A 25154-nucleotide genomic window follows, 5' to 3' on the forward strand; every position below is an offset into this window, starting at 1 on the left:
TTTTCGTATGATCATTGCTCCACTTTATGCGTGGATGGGAAATACGGATCGCATTATTGCTTTGAGGACTGTATTGAAAAGGGATTTAATACTGGTGACTGTGCTTCTCCACATCGCGAAGGCCCATTTCGGTGTTGTTGTAGTAATTAGTTTTTTTAATAAAAGCATTATCGGGAGTAGTATTTTATAATTTGGGGACTTAAAAGATGATGTCATTATGTTGGTTTGTAATCAGTGTGGCTGAATATCGTCATATATAAAATATATAAAAAAAAAACACAATAACTAGCATTCACTTTTTTTTTACACAACACAATAACTAGTTAACTAGCATTCGATTTCGACTTTTTGGGTATCTATTGGCTATATACGTATGTTGACCTTTGAGAATCTACCATTTATGATCATAGCCATAGTATCCTCTTTTCCAATAAAATTGCCAAATGGAAAGTCAAAAGCTTCTACGATTACTGACATCATTAATTGGTTAAAATAAACAGTAGATAATCAAGCAACATATCTGAAGGTGGTTTGACGGTTCATCGTGTAGAGATCTGTGAACTGAACGTAATTGAGGGCTGCTTGTGTTCGTTGGAGTGGATCCTCATTGCTCCACCGCCTTCTTTCCCATGCATGCAGAACCGATCCTAGGAAATTTTTGACTAGAAGCAAATTTTAAAAAATGGTCGCTCTCTGAGAAGTTGAACCCAGGTTGCGAGGAAGGAAGTTTGCATCCTATTGACCTGACACCACTAGACCAAAGGAAACATCTGAGAATTTGTGGCCGAAAGTATTCTTATAATAAATCGGCTGGAAGCCACTGCTTTCTCGACTTGGCCCAAGGACCGGCTCTGCATACATGCTACACCCTCCTCTTAGATCTACTATTTTTTTTGTTCTTGCTTATTCATCGGAATCTTAGATGTTGCTTTTTCTGGTTACCGGATCCATAGTAACTATTCTGATTTGTCTATTTTTGGAGTTATTAAATGTAATTATTATTTAAATAAATTTTTTTCACACAATCGCACTGTCTTGGGTTACTTAGTTGAGTTCGGTTTAACCAACATGGTTTGATCCAGCTTATACGGAGTTAAAAACAAAATTATGGTAAAAAGAAATAAAAAAATAGACCTTAATTAAAATAATCCAAAATATATAGGAAACAGACAACTTTGTGAAAAAAAACTAAATAAACCTATGTGGTTAAAATAAATAAACATGTTTTAAACGTTAAAGTAAATATGGGCGAAAATAAACAAACAGGTTTAAAATAATGTTAAAGTAAATATGTGGCTAAAAATAAAGTTGTGTAAATTAGTTACTGCTCCTTCCATTTTATAATAAATTTTGTTTAATGTTTTCACACACGATTAAGAGAACTATCAAATTTTCTATTTTATTTCTATTTAATACATTATTTTGTTAATTAATATGCTAAAAACAATGATAATAATGGAAAATGTATTTAGTTTATGTGTTGAAAAAATAAAATACATTTACAATGAAATAAATTTTAAAGATTAGAATGATATTTAATATGATACGTAAATATCGGACAAAAGAGTTAAATATATCACATTTTAATTATTTTGTCAAACTTAAATAAATATCATAAAGAAAAGAAATTTGAAAATGAAAGGATTTAAAACTGGTGACTGTGCCGCTTCAACCCACTTCGGTGTCGTTGTAATAATTAGTTTTTTTTTTTCAAAAAAAAAGCATGATCGGGATATTCAAGCGTTACATTATATAGCAATTTGACTATTTTCTAATTTAAGGACTTAAAAGATGATGTCATCATATTGGCTTCTAATCGGTGCGTGTGACTAAACATCGTCATATACAAAAAAAAACACAATAACTAGCATTCCATTTTGATATTTATTGGCTATGATGTTGACCTTTGAGAATCTACCATCGTTTATCTTTTCCATAACTTTTCCATACGCATGAATGCATGATCATAGCCATAGGATCCTCTTTTCCGAAAAAAACCCAAATGGAAACCAACGGTCTAACCAGAAGTGAAAAGCTTCTACGATTGCCAACATCATTAATTGGTTTAAAAAACAGTAGATAATTTCAAGCAACATATCTTAGTTTCACAAACTAAACACACTCGAAAACAATAACACACAACGTCAACACCGTAAAAACACTGAATGTTCAAAAAAAAAAAAAAAAAACACTAAACACACAAGAAAAAAGCCAAATACAATAATAGCAACGCACTCGCCAATGTTCCACGAACTGCCCCCGAACGCGTTTGCCCTGGTCCGCCGAAATAAAAGTGCTTCCCACAACCTTTAGTTTGCGACCTTTTAACTGAATAATATTTTGGGAATTGAGCTTGTACCCCAAAATCTTGGACTGGAACCAAAGTCTGGTTGTTCTCGGCAACTAGGATATTACATACGTAAGCAACTTTCCCGAAGCCTTTTTCAGCGAATTCTCCCGATCCCATTTGAAGAATGGTGTTTGTGCCAGTACTATTCTGTGACAGAACCTCGCCTCCCCATTCTACCTTATCTGCGTGATCAGCTAGGCCTGTAAAGATTGCAGCTGGCCAGTACCCAACTAGCTCCATGTTGCGGCCCAGTCCCAGCCACCAGTTCCCAGAAGATTGATCCTACATTTTTGTTCATTTATATGTTAGTAAACATATAACATATATAACAGAAAAGGAACCAAACAAAATAATATTCTACCTTCCAGATCTGAATCGTGATGTCGAACTGAGGGCCTCCAAATGCAGAGGTACGTGTGATAGCAGCTTCAAGGGCGATTGTGCTGCTGGTCTGCACAAATCCCCCGCAGTGGGTGCTGTAGCATCCTGTGTTGTTATACGCATCTCTCTGCATAAATTTTAGATGTGTTATGTTATGTTTCGGTACACTATGCATGACAATAACAACATATTTTAAAATATTAAATTGATCGAGAGATAGTTTCATACCGTCCAAAATGTAAAGAATCTCGGTTGGTGGTCGTGATACCTCTCTGGACTGATCTAAATAAGTAAAAACGCATTTGTGTCAGTGTCAAGTTTAGTAATTAAATTATAAAGTACTGATAATTATTATTTTTTAAAACAACTGTTCAAATTTGGAACTCACTTGCCAACCCGCTTCGACGGTGTTGACATCTCCATTGGCGAATGATCCCGATGCCAGCCAGACCTGAGATAAGCTGAAGTCATCTGCTGCTTCTACTAGCGGCTCCCAAACGTTGAGAGATGCTCTTGTTCCATATATCGGCCCTCGGTTTCGAATAAATCCGATCGCGTACTGGTTTTGGCCATTCACAATGAAAATAACGTTGTTAGTAGTGTCGCTTTTAATATTATGACAGGTAACATACCAACATTTCGGAAATGAATCTTGTCTCATTGGCAACAGTGCACAAGGCCTTACCCCTGACATTTAGATTGTGTTTTATAAATTATTTAGATGTTGAAGCCCGACACAAATGCTATATGCGACAAAGCTTTTCAAACTATTTAGATGTTGAAACCCCCAGTTCGAGACGGGTGTAATATGCTATAGACCCTAGGCCCATTATTTAGCTTTATCTTTTATAGATTATATAGGTGTTGAGGCCCAGTGCTGATTACAGACTACAGACTACAATACCTATCAAATTTTGCAGCTCAAACTTTATTTTATTTCGTCTTTTCTATGGATAATATATGTAGCAGCAGCATCATTGACCATCTTTATTTCTTCTAAAATCTAAATTTTGTGTCGTTATTTCTTAAAAATATTTTCATCAAAAATGTTCAAAATAAAAGTAAAATATTAAAACCATAAAAACGATAATCAACATATTATAAATGGATGATGCTATCGTCAAACTTGAAGATCATGTGGTTTGTGTTGCAACCTGCCCTCTAGTGATAAATGGATCATGTTATACCTTTACTTTTTCTACTGATAAATTTGATTTTATAATTTTAAAATTCATCAAAAAAATACCCTATGCCCTCTAGTGGCGTCGGCTAAGGATTTGTAGAAGGGTTTGGGATATTTTGAGTGAGAAATGTCCGTAGTTCGACGAATGGGGATTGTTCGCGGGGGACATTTTTCCCCGGTCGTGTGCCACACCTGCCAGTTTGGTGTCTCAGCTGCTATTTCCAAATTAGGCATCTCCGTAGGAAACTCCTGAAATATTTGTTTCAAAAAAGATTATTAAACTTTTTTTCGTTACAAAACCTACCATTGATATTTTTGTATAACTGTAGATGAACATGATTATGAATTGTTAGGGAAACGAATAAATTAACGGGTAACAATAACAAAAACTACCTGAAGTTCATGGCTTTTCAAAAGTGGATTACTAAACGCCGGTTGATCGTAGATATCTATGCAGTCAATCACGTCGCCATCCGGACTCTGTTAAATTTCAAACACACACAAACAAAAAAATTAGCGGAATATTAACAAAAACTCGATATGTAATTAAACAACAAATTTATTGTTTTATGTACCTTAATGCTCAAGGCTGGGGTAGAGGCTGAAGCTCCGACCGTGATGAGCAGATGTAGTAGTGTCATCATGAGCAGTATCATTTTTTCAGGCTGTGTTTGACTGAAATGATCGTTCAACCTGCCATATATATTCAAAGCTTAGACCAAAAAAAAAATATATGTATATATTTCAAAGTTTTTTTCTTTTTGAGAAAATATATATTTCACAATTGACTGAAACGATACCTAGGGTTGTTTGTGCAGAAGCAGCCAATGCTAATCCTCTTTACTTGCCTTACAAGTCTGTTTGGAAGGACTCCAAGCCACTCCAAGCCCATGACTTCAAGTACCACTTTTGCGTTTGCGATTCAGATTGGTGACCCTGTGTCGATTGATAGAGCTGTGTATGGGATTGTGGAGGAGGCGACGGAGGAAGAGCTGATGGATGCTATGGCTCAAGCGGATTCTACTGGGATGTTTCTTTGTCCACAGACAGGTGTGGCGCTAACTGCTTTGTTTAAGGTGAGATTGCACCGACTGACAGGACTGTGGTTGTGAGTACTGCTCAGTCGAAGGTAGATTGCCACTCGAAAGCGATTCGTGACATGGCTTGCAAGATTAATTCTCTAACCCTCCTGTTGAAGTGAAAGCTGATTTGGAGATGTCATGGATGCTCTCAAGAGTTGCTTAGGAAGTCAGAAGCTTAGGTACTAAGGATCAGACCATTTTGTGTACTCTTTATGTGATATTTATGTGTTTCTAAGTTTTGTAAGAAGTTCTAACGTCAAGTTTGAACCAATAAATAGCTGTTGCAGATTACTTTGTTACAATAATGGACCTTCGGTTTCTTTGCTCAGAAGTACTACTATATGTAAATAGATAAAGATAAATTTTAAATTCGTTTGGAACGTCCCAAAATAGAAGCCTGCGATCCGTATTCATGCCCTTCTTTCTCTTTCACTCTCTAGTGTTTAGAAGCGGAACACCTTTTTTACAAAGAAATATAAGAACAAATCTACAACGATAATTGGTTGTTAGCTTTCTTTATTCAGAAATTTAATCGATGTTTTTTATGGACTAAGTTAAAGTATATGGAAACTGACGGTATCTTTATGAAGGGAAAGAAAGAAACATTTTATAAAAATTAAATAGTTTAAAAGGTTAAAATCGAAATACAGCCATATAGAACGACAATTATTCATCCGTGTGATCTTGACGTTGAATTTTATGGAAATAAAGATAAAATTATATAGGTGATACAGTACTTGATAGTTAAAAAGTGCAGTTAAAAAAAATAAAAATAATGAACATCGTTATATATATTTAACCTGTTCCTTTCAACTCAGTATCCACGAAGGAGCGTTAATTAACTGCAAACAAATTATTTAATTAAATTGAAAAGTACTTGCTTCTGATAATAAACTTGAGCTTTCTGACACAACATTTTCTTTAAAAGGGTCATTAGTTGCTTTTGAAGGAGCACAATGCTTTTCCTGTATGTTGTCTTAGTTCACTTGTTCCATTAGATTAATGACTTCTACAATAAAACTACATGACAAAGCATAAAGGACTGAATAACCAGTTTGTCGAATTTTAAACATACTGGCACACTTTTTAGATGTTTTGATCCCAAACATCATCATCTCGGGGGATCTACCAATATATGAAATTCAAGAATTTAAATTTTTTTTTAGAAATTAACTTAGGACAATCTGCTTATGTTTTCATTTAATCAAATTTTCACCGAATCTTGAAATCCTTACTTCTTAAACCGAGAAGTTCACATCTTACTAGAGATCGATCGGATCACATGCACGTTCATGCTACAAAAACTGTTAAATAATTTCAATGTATTTTTTACAAATACCTATACGGTTGTCAGAGTTTGGTGCTAGTTTATCCCTCTTTCTAGTTACAATTAAAGTGTTAGTTATCTAATTGTTCTTTTCAAACCTTGTTGGATTAATTAGCGCAACAACGAAAAGTGCTAATCGAAATAGGAAGAAATAATTGAGTTAATGACATGCATGACTTGAAAGGTCATGGTGGCCATAACTTTTTTAATTTACTTTGTATTGATGAAACTTGGTTAAGAAACATTTCTATATATAAGTAATTTAAACGTATTTTAATGATATTTTAGTAAATCCGCACTAAGAAAATATTAATGATTTAGTGTTCAATTTTATCTTAAGGTATACTACTTTTGAAGAAGCAATATTGTTTTGGGTTATTTTACTATATTCCTAGCAAATAAAAGATGAATTCGATCTGACAATGTCTACATCCTTGATGTCTATTTTGCAATAGATATATCATGGATGTATGTATGCATATAAAACACATGTTGCAGACTGTAAATCAAGGACTGGTTACAGGTTTGTGATCTGGGCCCTTATACGCTGATTTAGAGGTTCATAATATGGGCCCTTATTGGGTCAATATATGATGGGTTTTCTTTTTGTGCACTAAGAGATGATGGTCTTATATTCATATAATCATGTCTTGTTGAAAACACAGCGAAGTAAGCATGTGGTTGGGTGTGAATATGCAATGCATATGGCTGAGAGATTCTCTCAGAGACTACTTTTACTAAGAAAGCAACTGAAAACACTTTAAAGATTATAAAACTTTGAAAAGCCATGGCAGATTATTAGGTTTCATGATGCCAGTGGCCTATCAAAAAGCTTGAAATACATTTTTCTTAATTATAAAAGCACGAAAATAATGACGCTATATTATTCTCGGTAGGCTCCATTCTGTTTTTGCTTTGACTGACATAATTAGATTCTGGATCTTTAATTGCTGACGTGGACACCCTAGCTATTGATCTTATTCCCCATTTACTTATTGTATTTTCTTCCAAAAAGCTTAAAAAGAATTAACCCTATATTTATTGTGCATCTTAGATCTCAATTGCCCAAAAGCTTACCATCATTTAATGTTTGCTCTTCTTTAACATTAATTTATTCATATTTTAACTTATGAGAATTATTAAGTTATAGATGATAATATTACTTGTTTAAATAATTTAATTATATTACAATGAATCATTTTATAAAATTTACGTCGAACCATTTTATTTTATCTATACTAAAAACTAGGTAAGTTTATTCTTCACTAATTTATATAAATAATAATAAATTGACTTTTTATAATTAGAATTCAAACCTATAAATGTAAAAACATGTGTACACTCTTAGTTCCTCATTTGTATGTTATAACATTACATAACTTACATGTTAAATGTGTGGTTAAATCTGTTTTATAAAAAAAATTATTTTGACACTTTTCAAAAAAAAAAAATTAAAAGATTATCATTTATGTTTTCAATAATTATATTTATTCTAATATTTTTTTAAATAAATAATTTTTTATAAGATCAATGCATTTTATCATTAATATTTAGATAAAAATATGTATAGATTACATTATAATTCTAAAGTGGAATCCTTTCAAATGACATGTTTAATTTTTTTATTAAACAAAAAGAGTAACTGATAAGTGTCAATACTAATGAAAACCTAAGATTTACATGAGATTATACAGGTCTGTGAATGTTAATGAGTTTCTATAAATAAACAAGTTGGTAATTAGTAAATATACATGTATCTATATTCTAATCTTGCGCTCGATCTACAAATGGTTATACATACTTAAGAGTTAGGACATCTCCATCCTCACTCCATTTTTTCCTCTAAAATAGAATAAAAGTGAATATTGAATAAAGAATGCTTCAACCCAACTCCATATCTCATTCCATAATGAAATTTACTCCATAAATGGAGTAATCTATTTTTTTTTATCACTCTATTATGAAATAAGAAATAAAGTAGAGTTAGAGCAATTTTATTTTATTTTCATTTTTACTCCGTTTTAGAGGAAAAAATTGAGTTTTACGTTAGAGATGCTCTTAGGAAGGTCAACATGGCATATACACACACTTGCACATGAATGTTGCTACTTTTTTTCTTTTTCTTTTCCTGAGATGTCATTTTCGTCTGGATTCGTATTAGTCCTAATCATAATATAAATCACTAGATAGTATGGAAAAGGCATTATCAACAATTATATATGTCGTTCGTTGGCGCATTATAATAGTAACATTATGTGATCAGTGATCACTAAACAAATGATTTAATGTCACTTGGGGACCACTACCCGATACAAGATGTCTCTTTGATGTTTCTTCAAATAAACAGTATCAACTTTATGTTTGTGCTCTATATTCTCTGAAGGAAACAAGAAACATAAACCTATGTTTATTTTCAGTAGGATTTTCCAATATTTAACTGTTTAAAACACTCAACGCGGTGATAGCTGGAACGATCTTGGAAATGGCAAAGTTTTTTTGGATTTTATTCAGTCTGTGAATAATGTTCATACTATTTTGGATAACATATGAATTTGTCGAGAAATGCATGACTTTCTTGCTCTTGGTGATTGCCAGCAACTATGAAGCTGTGAATCATTACATTTCTACAAAACGTGTGCATACATACGGTCATTCAATTCATATAATATAATACTAAGCTATAGTTGTTATAAATGTATATTTTTGTCGTACTTAACCTGGACCAGTCTGTGTAATCTAAACGTTTTGGACCACATCCCAAAAACCCACCAACCAAGAGGAAGCTTCAAATTCAAATCATGAATTTGAGTTATACTGTATGATAAATATTTGAACCATTGGTTTCACTTCAATTTTAAAATTTGTTGGAGTATATATAAAAATGTGGTGAATTGTTTTTCTTGTTATGAGAATATGTGGGAAATTGGTGTGACAAGAATCCATGTCTTGTATCAAAACCATGTGATCATTCGAGATAAAGACATACACAACGGCTTAATACATACTTTTGTAATGCCACTTGTTTTCTACCCCTTCTTGTTCTTGTTTTTTTGCACGATCAACATTTAATTTTTTTTTATCAGTATGTAAATTAACCAAACTTTATTACAGGATCGTAGTTACCTCATTACATCATCATAATAAAATTAAAAAAAAATAAGATATCATTGTATAAAACTCAAATCCGCCCTGTTATTGTAACATATCAAGTTGTAACACGGAGCATTGCGTTTTAGTAGAGTCGAATTCAGATGAAAATATTGTAGAAATGAATATTTAAGATCATAATTAATGCAAGTCTTCCAAGATGGTCTCTTAGTGAATTTAAGAAACGTCTCTTAGTTTTTAACTAAAAAAAATTAAGAGACGTCTCTTAAATAACGTTTTTTATCTTCGCTAAGAGATCTTCTACATATGTCCTAACTACTTTGTTGAGTTTAACATAAACCATATTATTGTTTAATTATCCCAAGAAAAGACTGAAATATGACAAACGGGCAAGAGCCTAGCAATGCCTAACGGTCGCCACAGTACAGAGAATCATAGCTTTCACTATGCTATGCTACATAATATTCCGAAAATAATCCTTACATCATTTCATTCTTTTTTTTTCAACGTTACATCATTTCATTGTTAATAGAAGTTTTAACGTAGGTTTGACTAGGCCTGAGACGGATCGGATATCCAGACAATTTTAAGGTATCCGGATCCGAATCCTTATCTGGCAGATCCATAATTTTATTATCCTTATCCGGATCCGGAGTTCTCGGATATCCGGGTGTCGGATATCCTTCTAAAAATTGTAATATCCGGCGGATATCCGGATCCGGATTTGGATCCTTAAAATAAATAAAAAATAATATTAATATATTAAAAATATTAAAAATAATTTTAAAATAAAAAAATATATTATATTTTTAATTATTTCTATGTATAATATTACAAAATTTACATAAAATTTATATATACTATTATAAAAATAAAAATATATTAAATAAATTAATTTATATATATAGATTTTACTATTTTTGAAATAATTATTAATAAAACTTACGAATCCGGATATCCGAACTAAAAAATTAAGGTATCCGGATCCGGATCCGGCTTTGACGGATCCAACATTTTACTATCCGGATCCGGATTCGGTCCCTCTGGATATCCGAATTTTCGGATCGGATCTGGATCTCGGATAAAAGTCTCAGGCCTAGGTTTGACTCTACTTTTCTTTAGGTTTGCTAATGTAAAAAGCCATATTGTCTAGCATGTTAAACGCCATATTGTCCAGCATGTTAAACACCACACTGTCATATCTGCTATTTATTTGTATTATTGCAAAGCTAAATTAGATTGGCGTGTGGAATAGTTTTGATTTCACACAATGAATAATACCCAACCCACTAAATAATATGGCATGAAGACAAAAAACAACAACTACAAAATGGCTACCAATCTGCAGTTATTTAAAACGCTAAAGCATCTTAGAGTATTAAATAATATGCTACCAATAACATAATGAAAGTGATTGACCGACACATGTTAACGTTAATTTGCTTTTATAGTACCCAAGTAGCAATTAGAGAAATTTTGGAAAAATATTTTTTTCTTTCCAAAGTTGATGTCTTGATGATACACTTCTTCCTTTATAAATTAAACTTTCTTAATATTAATTGACTAAATAACCCTCTATAAAACTGAAGGGTAATTTTATATAATCTATATTATTAAAAGAGAAGTACCCATTTGAAAATGTTCTCACTTCATTAATTAAACTCCCTTTTTTTTGCTTGTCTTTTTCAGTTGCATTTATGAAATATCCTAAAACGAATAAAACTGCATAATTTATTACTTGTATTTTCAGTTACATTAATGAAATATGCTTAAATGAATTTAAACTTCGTATTTTATTGTTTGTCTTTTTCAGTTACCTTAATGAAATATACCCTCAAATAAATTTGGACATAATATCATTTAATCAACAAAAAAAACTCATGAGTTATCCTTACGTGCATAATTTTAATAATGGAGATTTTTAAAAACGTGCATCATTAAAATGTTACCTAAAACATGCAGCACTAATATATAACATGCATCAATAAAAATAGAATTTGACTAACACAATTGTACGGATATTATTTTCAGTTGATTAAATTTAAAAATAATTATTCAAAAAATATTTAAGAATGACTATGTTTTTAAAAATTATATGGTATTATTTGCTCATAACTCATTTGTCATTTGATAAATTGTTAGAAAGAAAATTTTAGCATAATATAACTCAGTTGTCATTTGCTAAATTTATGGTTTTTAATATTTAATTATAATATTTTCATTTTATATTTGAAAGATAAATGAATTTTCTTTCAAAGAATATTTTTGTAAATGTATTTTTTTAAAAATAATCAATTAAAATTGTTATTATCATTGAATATCATTATTTTTGACATAATTTGAGTTTTCGTTTACATCAAAACTTATCATATTTTAGGATAATTTTAATTTAAAATGTAATTTTCATATTTTTCAAACAAATTCTAAAAATATTTTTTAAATATTTTTTTATAATTGTTAAAAAAAATATTGAGTTGCATTTCAAATAAAAAGGTAAAGATATTAAAAATATTATAATTAAAATATGTAAAATTTAATATAGTTTTAAGGAAGTGGTCAAAATAAAAAAAATTACACATAAATTAATCATGATTTTTGTTAACTGGACGGATCATTATTTATATGATATCGCACACGAAAGAAAAATTTCTGTTTTTAAAATTATCTAATTAACTCTATACTCATTTTTTTATATTTTTTATATGATATCACACATTCGTAAAAAAATAGATAGTTTAAGATGCAAAAAAAAAATATTTACTTAATGAATATAATATGAACGAATATTACAAATACATCATTTAATAAAATAAATAATTAAAAACTAAAAATTCATATTGGTCAGGATCTAGTATATGTTAAAACTAAAATCAAAAGTTTGGATCATTAATATATTTTCTCATATTCTAGAAAATAACCAACGGTCCAGGACCAATATTCTTTTGTCAAGACAATCAAAATCGTTGTTTACTAGTACAAGACAATCAATATTTTGGTGACACTAAACCAACTAATTTATAATTATGTTTAAACCTATAGATTTAGAAATATACAGTGAATTGTAGGCTTTATGATCCTATAATTTTTTATTTAAATCTGGAAAAAATGTCTTATTACATACAGAGATATTTATATATATAAAGAATTAATTTTCAAAACGCAAAAAAATCTAGTTTCAAAATATGAAAACACAAACATAGTATTTTTCAAATAATCCCAAAAAAATAATACGGAACAGATCATACGTCGCGATTATACTTGTCAAGTATTTACGGACAGTCATTATTTCTTCACGCGCTTTGTCCAATTATTAAATAATTTATTTATATTACATTAAAAAATATCTACGCAGAAAAAAAAAAAACACAGCTCATATCTCTCTCTTCTCTACTCTCTCTACCTCTGCAGATTTTTCTACTGCAAGGAGGAGACAAACAAACCCCAAAGAGAGAAGGAAGAAGAAGAAGAAGAAACCCTTAAAACCCTAACGAAGTCCTTTCTATGGAGTACGAGAAGCCTCCCTCTGCTACTACTTTCTCCAGGAAGATGACTAGCCGTAGCCACAGCCTCAGCCTCAGCTTCAGCGCAAACACCGTATACGACGGCGTTTTCTCTTCTCCGGCGAACGCGAAGTCTCCTCTCGTCGATTACGGCGAGATATTCCGCGGCTCGGGTCCTTCTCCGTCCTCGATTCCGTTTCTCGATGTCCCGGAGCTGAACGTTGGTAAGGTTAAAGTCGATGTAAGAAGCTCCAAGCTCGATTACTCTTCTGTGTTCGGAGGGTTCGGAGGTTGCGGTGATTTCGCTGTTACTCCCAACGAAGTGATCGTTAGGCCTGAGAAGAAGGAAAGAAGGTAACTTTTTTTTTTCTCTGCTTAAAGGCGCTGCCTTTATCACAAGTTGATTAGCTTTGGCTCTTTGTAGTTGAATCTGAGTGAAAAGTTAAACACTTTGTTTGTTGTTTCAATGTGTAGGAGTCGTAGGAAAGGTGGAAGCTCTTCTGAGGAGGTCAAGAATCTAACTTCTTCACCTGAGATGGTTAGGATGAAGCATTCTGATATATTACCACACCAGACAAAAGAGAATGTGACAGCTCATCTTACTCAAGTTCAAGCTGTGCCTAGTCCTAGTCCTACTCTGGTGGTTGGTGAGGTTAGTCCGTTGCAGAAGATTGTCCAGGGCAGTGAAAATGGGACTACTTGCTCTAGTCACGTTCCCATTGTAGCTACTCCTACTCAAGTGGTTGATAACATTAGTAGTCCGTTGCCGAAGAAGGGGACTATTCGTTCTGGTCAGGTTCCTGTTGTGGCTGTTCCTACTCAAGTGGTTGATAACACGAGTTTTTTGCAGAAGGTTGAAAGTAAAGCACCTATTCCATCAGTTGAGGAAGTCCAGGCTTCTAGAAAGCAGAGATCTAAAACTGAGGTGGATTACGAGAAGATCTTTGTTCGAGATGAAAGCAGCACGCGTGATAACTACTCCACGTGCAAGGCTGATTCTATTGCTGAGCGTCGGGATGTGAAACCACCTTCCAGCTTGCTGCAGCGTACACTCAATGGAGCTTCTGAGAGATCAATGGGTTTTAGTTCAGGGCTTCCGGAGAGGTTTCATCAAGCTGAAGATGATGATGATGATTCTCCGAGTTCACCTCCGTTCTTTGATGCTGAAACAGATGTTGATTCTTCTGCTGCTGAGTCTTCCGCGGCGTTGAAAAAGGCTTTAGAAGAGGCTCAAGTGAGGATGAATATCGCAAAACAAATGATGGAAAGGAAAAAATCAGGTTTTCGCAGTTCCGCTAAACTTAAGTCTTTTGATGAGTCCCCTAAAGTTGAAGTAAGAACCGAAGCTGTGGTAAGTTCTCAAGTTGAAGACAAAAGGGACGAGAAAGTTGAAGAAAAAACAGAAGAAAGCAGTCCTCAAGTTCTTGGTGAAGTGGTGAACTCTTCTGAACAATCATTCTCAAACGAGGGAGATCAACATGCAAAGAGAGCTCGGAAGCAGTGGGATGTTCCCGAAGGACTTTTAAATTCAACCTCAGACGATAAGCATCAAGAGGTCGAAGAGGTGAAGCTAGAAGAGGAACAAGCCAGAAGAGCTCGTAAACACTGGGACTTACCAGGAGGGGTATTCAAATCAGTTATGAAGAGTAAGCAGCAGGAGCCAGAAAGCCTTGCCCCAGCCAAACCTGAAACTGATACGAAACAAGAGGCGCAACCATTGACTGAAAACCCCTTCTATACATTTGGACAGCTGGGTAGTAAAATAAAAGGTGTTGTAGAGGCCTTCACGGGAAGCAGGGTTTCACAAAAGAATGAGACACATGCAACAGAGGAGGGAAAATCTATCCTCCCTCAAATGGTTCACTGTGAAGAAGGCGACTCACAAGGGATGTTAGCTGGTGTTCCAGTCACGGAAGCGGAGGAGATCCAGCAACAAACTGAGAGTAAAGGCGAAACCAAACAAGAAGAGAAGTCTGAATCCAAAATGTCTACTCTTGCTGAAGAGTGTTCAGAGAAGATGGAGAAAGAAACAGGATGGCAAGTTAAAACTTCTTGCGAGTCCGAAGATGGACCTGAGTGTGGTGTAATAGTTTTCCAAGAAAACCCAACTTACAGTTTTCTAGATCAGGAGGGTGAGAAGGAGATAGTTTCTAGGCCGCAGGAGATGTTAGTTAGTCCTGATGATACCAAACCAGACGTAAGGGAAGTGGAAGAGATTCCAACACCTAATGAGAGTTTGAGTACAACTCAATTAGATGAAAGTGTTGGAGCTATGGTGTCTTTTGCGACAGAAAATACTCCTGAGCCAGGAAACATACACGAGGAGACAGAGCACAAGGCTCCCAGGCGAAGAAGAGTTTGGAAGACCTCGGAAGACGTCTACAATATGATAAGGGCCCCGAAGGGAAACAAAAGGCATTGGCAGCTACCAAGTGTGGAAACAGAAGCTACACAGAGGTCCTTTCAAATCCATGATACTAGTGAGGAAACAGAAAGCACATCTGAGCAAGCCAGTGATTCAGGATTGCAAGAAAATTGGACCGTTCTTAAACAAATGTTTAGGCAGATGTTCCAGACAACAGATACTACTAAGGGAGAGGATGAAACTTATTGCTTGGTGGAATCTGAAAAGGAGCATATTGATATCCATCAAGAAGCTGGAGACGATATTGGAAAAGAAACTTCTTACTGCCAAATTACTGGTATAGATAGATATGAACAGAATGAAGTGGAGACGGAGGATAAAGCCTATGCACATACCGTAGAAGATGAAGAATTAGAGTCGGCACAAGAAACAAACTGTAGAGAAGAGGAAGAAGGTAAAGGAGAAGAGCCGGATGCTACTGGAATGGCTAGTGACCAAGAAGGTGAATATGTACCGGAAGTGTTTGAAGAAGCTGGCTGGGCTCAAGGACTTTCTGAACTCGATGAGAGCAGAGAGCGTCAAGATTCTCGTGCTGAAATGCTTGAATATGATCGTAGTGAGACGGATTCAAACAAATCTTGCGAGAAATTTGACCAAACGCGGGAACTAGCAGAGGAAGCCAAGAACGATTGTAGCGTAGATACTGACACCAGCAGGTCATCTTTTGAAACTAGACAAGGTGATTCACATACTGAGGAGGTTGGCTTCGAGCAAGATCTCAGGGATCAGTTCCATGAGAAAAACAGCGCTGCGAGTAGCACGGAAGAGCACGTTGAAGAAATGGATTCTGATTCAATTCAAAGTGGTTGGAGCGTTGTAGATGATGAAGATAAAATCAAGTCTTATGTGGAGGAAAGTTTGGCTGGTGGAGGGGCAAGTAAGGTTGAAGAAATAGAGGAAACCAAAGAAGAATCTGATGGCATGGAAACAAGTGCAAGTGAAGAGAACAGTGAAGATAAGACGGAACAAGAGCACCGGTTTGAGTGTCAAAAGGAGGAAGTAGATCGAAACAATGTAGAGCCAGCCGAGTCTTCCTGTTGTTTGCCCAAAGGAGACGAAGAAATTGGCGCAGCAGCTGATATAAACATGAAAGAAAATGAGGGAGAGGAGAGTTGTCGATCATCTACTTCTGATGCTTCACAAAAAGAAGCAGAGCGAGTTGAGAAACATCTGAAAAAGAAAGATGAAGCAAAAGAAAAAGAAAGAGCGAAAGAGAAAGAGAGATCAATGGTAGAAAGAGCTATCCGTGAAGCTCGGGAAAGAGCGTTTGCTGATGCTAAGGAAAGAGCAGGAAAAGCAGCAATGGAGAAAGCAAAGGCGAGAGTTCCCCGAAGAGTGGCTTCCGATGGTCCAAGGAGATCAGAGAAGGCATCTGTTGAGGTAAATGATAAGTTGTCATCAGCTGAGAAGGCTTCAATGCAAGCCAAACTCAGAGCCGAGCGTGCTGCTGTAGAGAGAGCACTCTCTGAGGCCAGAGAACGTGCCCTGGAAAAAGCATTGTCCGGTAAGTTTGATGCTTCTCAAACGAGAAGTTATGGTGGCAGCAAGTCGTTTGGCTCTTCTGGTGATAGACGAGGCTCCTCATCTTCTGTGAGTTTCAACCCCTCTTTTCTTATGAATATCCATCATTCAACTTATCTGACAAATCTCTCATGTAATATTGTGAAGCAGGGTACAGAGAACAAAAGTTCGGGTCCTTCTAGTTCTTCAAACCAGACTGGTAGGTCTCCCTAGATGTGTTTAATATATTGTCGTTTCCAATATGTTTAATCTATGCACTGACCTGTTCATTCTATTTGCTTGATAAAGCCAAAGTTGAGCCAATCCAGAGATGCAAAGCTAGATCTGAGAGACACCAGAGAACATCTGAGCGTGCGGTATGTACACCACCTGTTCATCTGTTTACTATAATCCCGTATTCTCTGCTAAAACATGTTTGTGTGTTGCTACCATTCCAGGCAGAAGCTCTTGCAGAGAAGAAACTTCGTGATCTCAAAGTCCAGAAAGAGGAGGCAGAGAGAAATGTAATCCAAATAGACAGTACATATCATCTTTGTAATTTGGTTGCGCTAATCCTTTCTTCTTATCTAATTGGAATTGCAGAGGCTCTCGGAAGCTCTTGATGCTGATGTCAAGCGGTGGTCGAACGGAAAGGAAAACAACCTGCGGGCATTGCTCTCAACACTCCAATATGTAACTGTTTCTGCTCCTTACCTCTGAACTCTTTCATGAAACACAGAGATCAGTCTTTAACGATTATTGTTGTCCTGTGGTGTTTGATGATTTGCAGATACTTGGAGCAGAGAGTGGATGGAAACCAATCCCTCTCACTGATCTTGTTTCAAGTGCTTCTGTGAGAAAAGCTTACCGAAAGGCAACTCTTTACGTTCATCCCGACAAGCTTCAACAACGTGGCGCATCCACACAACAGAAGTACATTTGCGAAAAGGTTTTTGACCTTCTCAAGGTTCGTCTCTCTATCTCCAACTCTTGGGTATATCAATTCCATGTGCAAATAAGTATCTAACCTGCTTCGTTCTGATTCTCTAGGAAGCGTGGAACAAATTTGGTGCAGATGAAAGATAAGTAAGATGGTGTGAACCTTTACCTTATTATCAGCAGTGACCCTAAAAAATCAGAACTAACCAGCTCAAGAACCAAAACAAGTACATGATCAAGCTTATGATATGGGGTGTGACAGATCTAGAGATGTAATAACCAATAATATAAACATTTGTATTCATTAGTCATATATATATATATAAAAGTAGAAGCTCATTCTTTTCCCAGCGAAAGCATCCACACTATTATTCATCAATGTCTCTCAAACTAAGGTTAATACAGTACAATAAATGGCACCCCGGCATAATAGGTACATTCAGTGGACTAATCAACTTCATAATCATCCGTGTAAAGATTCATATACATGACTACATGAGAATGCTGGCCAATGGTATAAAGGGTTTTTCATTAAAGGCTTCAATAGTTTTTTTTTTTTTTTTGTTAACAAAATCATTACACAAACGATCATAAGAAAATTGACAAAAGTCATTTAGAAACACTTCCCTACACGTAATTTCAAAACTTCAATTTCACCTAAAAGAACAAAATGAGCTTCTCTGCTACAGAGAAGCAACAAATGACTCTTTTTCTTTATCGATGAACAAATGCATCAGGCGGCGCTTGCTCTGGAATCTGCAGGCACAAAATCACCAAAACAGTCTTTTAACTATTATTGTTTTGGCAGTAAAATTTATAATTAACTTCAAAAATTTTAGGCAAATTTCACCTCTCCTGGATTCCATTTCTCCTTTAACCAGATGCTGCTATCAACAGGGGCACCTCCTGCTTGCAGCTCGGCTCTGCAAGGTTTCCCGCACATGATTCAAGTGAGAAACTACAGCATAGGTGGAAAATCTGGAAAGAGAATGAGCACTTACCCGGAAGGTGTGTTTGTTGTGTCTACAGCTGGAGAAGTGAAAGATGCAACAGGGGAATTGAAACTAAAACCGGTCTGATTATTCTGGTTAGTGTTAAAAGCCGGCGTTGGAGTTACTGAAGGAAAGATGCTGCTGTTCTGTGGAGGTGTGGAGAGTCCTGGCCCAGGTCCAAACGATGCTGGCTGACTCTGGAAACCAGAGGGAGCAACTGGTCCAGGTCCAAACGATGCTGGCTTGAACGATACTGATGGTTGGAAAGCAGATGGAGCAGCTGGTCCCAGTCCAAACGATGATGGTTGACTCAGGAAACCAGAAGGACCTGTGATCATTTCCAAAAGAGGTTTAAGATGACGGAGTCTAGGCCTCAGAGCAAATCTGAACAAATGAAAAAAACAAGTACCCGAAGGAGCAGGTTGAGGAGTGTTGACGCTGAAAGCATTAGGTTGTTGATTAAACCGCCCAAAAGGATTAGGAGGTCCTCCACCACCAGCATTGGTGTTGGGGAATGCTGGTTGTTGGTTGAAGGCAGAGAATCCTCCTGGAGGGGAGGAGTTGACCTGAGTAGCTGGTGGGAAGATACTAGGAGTTTGATTGGATGTAGCAGCGCCTCTGTATGGACTCCTTAGAAAGTTTTCAAACTCAGCTACTTTAGCATTTTGCAAGTTCCTCTCCCTTTCAGCCTATACAATGGCATCATTGTTAGCAAAAAGAGGAGACATGATTGTGTGTTTAAGAAAGATTAAAAACTCACAATAGACTGTAGAGGTACTCCTCGTTTGGATTCTTCATACGCCATGGCACGTAACTCTTCGTAGCTGATATCACCAGAAACGTCACAAGGAAGGCTACAAGGAGTAAAAGAAAAAAAAAGATTAGAAAACGTTATAAAGAATGGTGGATGTAAAGATAGACATACTGTTTGCAGTGAGCGTAGCAAGTGAGCTTCCACATGGGTCTCTCATTCTTAAGATCCTCTTGAATCACCCTCTTACACGCAGCAGGATCCGTGCATCTTCGCAAAGTAACCAACAACAGGTCAAATGAAAGATACTTAAAAGTAAACTAGGCATATGATAAACACTCACTTATGGTCAGCCTGCTGAGTCTGTTTACCAGACTGCTGCGTAGAAGAAGAAGCACCACCACCACTACCACTAGAAGGATTACGTTGCCATGTATTCTGAAAAGGCTGAAAGCATCATCACCATGTCAGCCAATTTGATTCAAAGATGCTTTCTTTTCTTCAAGAAGAGTTACATTATAATAAAAAAAATCAAAACTTTAAATCAAAAACCAATACTTTAAATCTGAAAAAGGGCATAACCTGAGATTGATTTGGTCTGTTGGAGTTAGAACCGCCTTGTACACCAAATCCAAAAGGGTTGTTCGAAGTCTTGTTCTGTTGTGGATGAAGGTATCTACATCTTTCTCCGTACCTACAACTGCAAGAACATAACAATGAATCAAACAACTTGGTCAAAGAACACACGTGTAGATACCCAAGCAAAGATCAAAGAAGTTTACCTTCCTTGCTGAAAGTTTCTGCACAACTCTTTTCTCATACTCGCTTTGCTTCTCAAACCTTCGACAAAGTGTAAACCTTTCTTTGGGTATTAATCTGTTTTCAAAGAAAGAGTTAGCGTCGAATCGACGACGAAGAAGACTGGTTTCCGGGTTTTCGGGTCGGATTGAGGTTAGTCTTAATTGGATCCGGATCTTCTGAGTAGAGGAGGTTTAGGTTGGTTTACTCCGTTCCGATTCGGTTTCGTTATAAATATTTTCTCCTTTTTTTTTTGACAACAAATATTTTCTACTTATTGAAAACATCCAAAATTTTATGTTATCATTTTAATTCATTTTTTTTAATCTGAAACTCTATAAATTTACTCCAAACAGTACCAAAATCATCAAAAGTAAATTAAAATTATTGAGATCAAATTATTACATTCTAAATTTAATATTTAAAATTTATAGTACTTCAAATATATTACTACAGTGAAATTTACAAATATAAATTCATTTTAACAATCACAAAATATAGAAAAAGAAAACATTTGAACTTGAAATTTACCCCCCCCCCCCCCCAAAAAAAAAAAAAAACTTGAAATATATAGTCTTGAGGTTTTTGAATCAGTGCTTATTGGATATGAATCTATTCAAGTTGACTTTTTTTATCGAATCCTCATTTTTATAGAGAAATATAAACACATATTTTTATTTTTTTGATTAAAAACACATATTTTCTATAAAATTGTAGATTAGTAGTACTTACAATTCAGACGTTCCGGTTCAAATTTCCGGTCCGGTTAAAATGACTAGAACTGGTATAAAAACCTCAGTTTTCAAGGGTTAGAAACGTAATTAAGCCTCATCATCATCTTTCCCTTATCTACGCTTCTTCTTCTACACCAGTGAAAAGGAGATAAAGATTGTGCCCAAAGCGATAAAAAAAAATGGCGGTTTCTCTCCCGAACTCGTTCCTCCAGATCAATCCATGCGCTCCTTCTCTGGCAATCAAAAAGGTAAAACCTTTCTCTTTATACTCTCCTCTCCTTTCCTCAAATCACTAAACTTTTTTTCTGAATAGCCAATTACGGCGGCAGCGATTGGCGTACAAGGAGGAGGAGGAAGTAAACCGTCGGTGGTTCAAATAACGTGCAGGAAGAAGGATTTGCACCCCGAGTTTCACGAGGACGCCAAGGTTTACTGCAACGGGGAGCTCGTGATGACGACGGGAGGGACCAAGAAAGAGTATGTCGTCGATGTTTGGTCCGGTAACCACCCGTTTTACCTCGGGAACAGGTCGGCTCTGATGGTTGATGCTGATCAGGTCGAGAAGTTCCGTAAGAGGTTCGCGGGGCTGTCGGAGATTATGGAGATTCCGGTTCTGAAAGGAGAGATCGTGTTGCCGACCAAGAAGAGCAAAGGTGCTGGCAAAGGGAAGAAGAAGTGATGTGACTTTACAATGTTTTCTGGTAAAAGTTTTAGATTTGTCTCCTTTTTTTTATTCAATTAAAAGTGGACTGCTTTGGCTGTTGAATTTGTATGTTGCTTTTCTTCTGAATGCAAATGATTATGCTTTATTTTGATATTGTGTTTGTTGTTACAATGCATATAGAATGTGTCATTTGCCACAGCTGGTGATAGTCTTATTGCACTTATATCGTATAGGTATGAACTAGATGGTTAGTGCGACTGTGTTTGTTGTCTAGCGTTTGATTTGTTGCTTGAGATCATTGCTCTAGCACTCTTACAGTCAAGAGTTGCAATATTTTGAGCTAGATCATGGTTTATGCAAATGTGTGGGCATGTTATTAGCCAAGAACATGAACTGTGACTCGGTATTTTTATCATACATATATTTACAACAAACACGTCAATGTAGTGACTTGTAAACACACAAAGTTGAACTTTATTAGTGAGCAGTTGAGCACAATCTAGCATTGAGGGTTTGCTTAAGATAACAAATAAGACAGTTATTGAAAGCTGAAGATTCACAGAACTCGAAGGGTTGTTTCTGTTGTCATGCCCCAGTACAATGCCATCCTCATTTGAAGTGTGAAAGGCACACACTAATTAGTGGGCTTTTTATCTGTTGTGGATTATTATTAATGTGACGGGAAGCAATGCCTAGCCAACTGTTTTTGGTAGACGGTCAGGCCCAATCAACCGTTTATTGCATATAGATTGGAGTTGGATCATAATGCTCGAAATTTTCTTTAAACACTCATTCAAAACATGAAAACAATATCGATTTAGATCAAATGTTTTGGTTTCCTGTTCCTTGAACTTAACACAAGAAAGATCAAGAGTTGGGTTAGTTGAACATTATGTCTTAACGAAATCTAATTAGTTTTTTTTATCATGTTGGAATAATTCAGTCTGACGTTCGGTTTATGTCGGATTAAATAAATGTTAAACAGATTGTTTATTAGTCCAAATAATGCAGTCGTTTGTCCCCGCCAGTATCAGACAGTGTTAAGCTCTGTTGCTACACCAAAGCAGTATTTGTCTGCTAAAAGTTTAGCTCCCTCTAGTCTACAAATGTATCATGTATGCATCAAACTATTATCAAGCTTTAAAACAATATTTGTGTACATAAACCAGAAGTTCTCTTCGTGCATGTGAGTCATCTCATTTTCACGTGATTCTCTACCATTTGCGCAACTTTTTGTATTTCAAATCCATGAACCTCGTAAATGTATGTCTGTGGATAAGTACTCTGACGGCGCGTGACTTTCACATGTCTTTTTGAAACTTTACAAGTGGCTTCATGGGCTGCAAGCCTGCAACTGCTTAACTAAGTCCATGTCTAATAAACTTTCACATGTCTGAATATTTTGTTAGAAATGGCACCGTTAATTTATGGTAAGTTGAAATATTTGTTTTTTCAAACACATGGTAAGTTGAATTTTTATTTTTAAACACATGGTAAATTGAAAATATATTCAGTATATATATACGATAGGAAACTGTATTTTCAATCTCATCATCTACATGCAAGTTTCCATAGAGAAAATATTATGTTGAGATAGTATAATAATAACTAATTATGGAAAAATGGCAATTAGTAGACAAACTAATCATTGTTTTCATAGACAAGAGACAAAACATTGCAAGGAAAACAAAAAAGAATTCTCCAAGTTACTACATTTCATATATTTAAAATATCAAGAAAAATGAAAAAAAAATATATGTTGCTACCATTATTGGTTGAATACATAAAACTATATACTAAATTTTTTGTATTATTTAGAAAAAAACCAAAAAATATATATTTTAATTAAACATTTAAATGAAAAGAGGCATGCATGCATTCAGAACGGTCAAATATAAATAGGAACCTGTATCACAGTGTCAGTGATCTTCCCTCCCCAATCGAATATTCTACCGATCGCTTTACTTTCCCGAATTCAAAAATTTCCCGGAAAATTTGTAAAGAATCGTTACTTTCCCGATTCATTTCCTCCAGTGATCTTCATCGTATTCCAACTTCTCCTACATAAAACCAAAGCATTAGCTTTCTCAATTATCACACGGAGACTACAACAAACAAACAAAAAAACATGACGAATAAGCAGCAGCTCGATGACGTGGAGGCGGAGAAAGCGGAAGCGATGAGGAGATACAACAACCAGAAACGGTTCAGGAACATCGTACGAGCAGCCGCCGTAGCTTTCTTCTGCTACTTGTGGTTTCCCACGCTACAAGCTGCCTGCGATTGGTTTAACCGAACCGGAGCGGTTATTAATTTAACCAATCGCGCGTTCGTCTTCTTCTTCGTTAACGTACTCGTCGGTTTGATCTTCCTTCTATCTCGCGATCACGGCGACGAAGATAGTGGGAGTGTTAGGACCAACGAGCCAGACCTATACGATCAGTACACCTCCTTCTCCGCCGTAACCGTAGCCGTAACCGCCTCCGATGATGATGATTCGAAAAAGCAAACCGTTCCGACGTTTATCACGGTGGTCCACGAGGAGGAGGAGGTGGTTGAGGAGAAACAAATCGTTCCGGCGGAGGAGGAGGTGGTTGTGGAGGCGGTTACAACGGAGAATAAGGTTATCCGGCCGGCGACTGATTTTCGGAGGACTGAATCGGCGAACGCGGCGATTGAGAGATTGAACAGCGAGGAGTTTCGTTTGAAGGTGGAGGCGTTTATAATGGAGAAGAAGAGATGTCTTGTTCAGGAGGAAAACGACGTCGTTGGATGGAGAGAAGATGGTTCTTCTGGACTTGAGCTCGTTGGTGCTGACTAAAGCCATGGGTCGTGCTAAATAGATATGACGATAACATCAAATGACTTGAAAAAAATGTTCTCTTTTTATTTTTAGTCACGAAATGGATGTAGTTTTCTCTTATATTAAAAACTAATACTACCTTTCAATGTGGTTGCATTGCATTTTCTATGGTATTTATAATGAACCTAATAACGTAGCTACCAGTCAATGTTATCTTTATATGAAACGGGCAACTTGTAAACTTATCGTAGTCAATTCAATTACATACAGTATTATCCTTGGATTCTTGCCAACTGCTTGATCGTTGCATTTTTATTTTGGTCACATAACTTGTTTATGCTTTGGGCTTTTGCATGTGATTTATAGATTAATAAAACTTTAGGTCAGGTTCATTTATCCACTTGCGAAAATTGGTGGAGGAACTCATTGTGGTCCTACATAAACAAATAGCAGCAATACGAATCACAACTTATAGCATCTCCATTCCATCTCTATAATAGAGATATAGGGGAAAAAATAGCATTTCTATAACAGAGTTAAATATAGCATTCTTCTTCTATTAATCTTCTATAATAGAGGAATACATTGAAGCAAAAACACCATCTCTATTTTAGAGA

General features: G+C 35.6%; 5 protein-coding genes across 6 annotated transcripts; 3 read left to right on the forward strand and 2 right to left on the reverse strand.

Moving 5' to 3' along the window:
• Window positions 1-2158: 2158 nt before the first annotated feature.
• Window positions 2159-5269, reverse strand: LOC106403223. Its single transcript, XM_048761456.1, has 7 exons — window positions 4490-5269; window positions 4308-4394; window positions 3978-4163; window positions 3120-3290; window positions 2960-3013; window positions 2712-2858; window positions 2159-2632 (listed from the first exon to the last, which is right to left on the reverse strand). The coding sequence occupies exons 1-7, from the start codon at window positions 4568-4570 to the stop codon at window positions 2192-2194; spliced, it is 1167 nt and encodes a 388-aa protein (XP_048617413.1). The 5' UTR covers window positions 4571-5269; the 3' UTR covers window positions 2159-2191.
• A 7507-nt stretch (window positions 5270-12776) lies between these two features.
• LOC106405768 (auxilin-like protein 1) lies at window positions 12777-18145 on the forward strand. Of its 2 annotated transcripts, none has more exons than XM_013846308.2 (8): window positions 12777-13285; window positions 13406-16946; window positions 17025-17076; window positions 17166-17233; window positions 17315-17380; window positions 17460-17549; window positions 17647-17823; window positions 17907-18145. In XM_013846308.2, exons 1-8 carry the CDS (start codon window positions 12933-12935, stop codon window positions 17940-17942), a joined length of 4383 nt encoding a protein of 1460 aa, XP_013701762.1. In that variant the 5' UTR covers window positions 12777-12932; the 3' UTR covers window positions 17943-18145. The 2 variants fall into 2 exon arrangements, with proteins under 2 accessions (XP_013701762.1, XP_013701763.1); XM_013846309.2 differs by having other exon boundaries at window positions 12778-13285; window positions 17028-17076.
• Window positions 18146-18307: 162 nt separating this feature from the next.
• LOC106405769 (zinc finger CCCH domain-containing protein 16) lies at window positions 18308-20540 on the reverse strand. Its single transcript, XM_013846310.3, has 9 exons — window positions 20321-20540; window positions 20121-20238; window positions 19882-19985; window positions 19713-19808; window positions 19548-19641; window positions 19197-19476; window positions 18797-19115; window positions 18646-18718; window positions 18308-18551 (listed from the first exon to the last, which is right to left on the reverse strand). The coding sequence occupies exons 1-9, from the start codon at window positions 20356-20358 to the stop codon at window positions 18510-18512; spliced, it is 1164 nt and encodes a 387-aa protein (XP_013701764.1). The 5' UTR covers window positions 20359-20540; the 3' UTR covers window positions 18308-18509.
• A 545-nt stretch (window positions 20541-21085) lies between these two features.
• Window positions 21086-21885, forward strand: LOC106406677 (50S ribosomal protein L31, chloroplastic-like). Its single transcript, XM_013847379.3, has 2 exons — window positions 21086-21318; window positions 21384-21885. Exons 1-2 carry the CDS (start codon window positions 21250-21252, stop codon window positions 21747-21749), a joined length of 435 nt encoding a protein of 144 aa, XP_013702833.1. The 5' UTR covers window positions 21086-21249; the 3' UTR covers window positions 21750-21885.
• Window positions 21886-23095: 1210 nt separating this feature from the next.
• Window positions 23096-24698, forward strand: LOC106404485. Its single transcript, XM_013845205.3, has one exon. It carries the CDS (start codon window positions 23863-23865, stop codon window positions 24553-24555), a length of 693 nt encoding a protein of 230 aa, XP_013700659.1. The 5' UTR covers window positions 23096-23862; the 3' UTR covers window positions 24556-24698.
• The last annotated feature ends 456 nt before the right edge of the window (window positions 24699-25154 follow it).

This window comes from Brassica napus, chromosome C6 (genome assembly GCF_020379485.1).
Source record: "Brassica napus cultivar Da-Ae chromosome C6, Da-Ae, whole genome shotgun sequence".
In the NCBI taxonomy this organism is placed as follows: Eukaryota; Viridiplantae; Streptophyta; class Magnoliopsida; order Brassicales; family Brassicaceae; genus Brassica; species Brassica napus.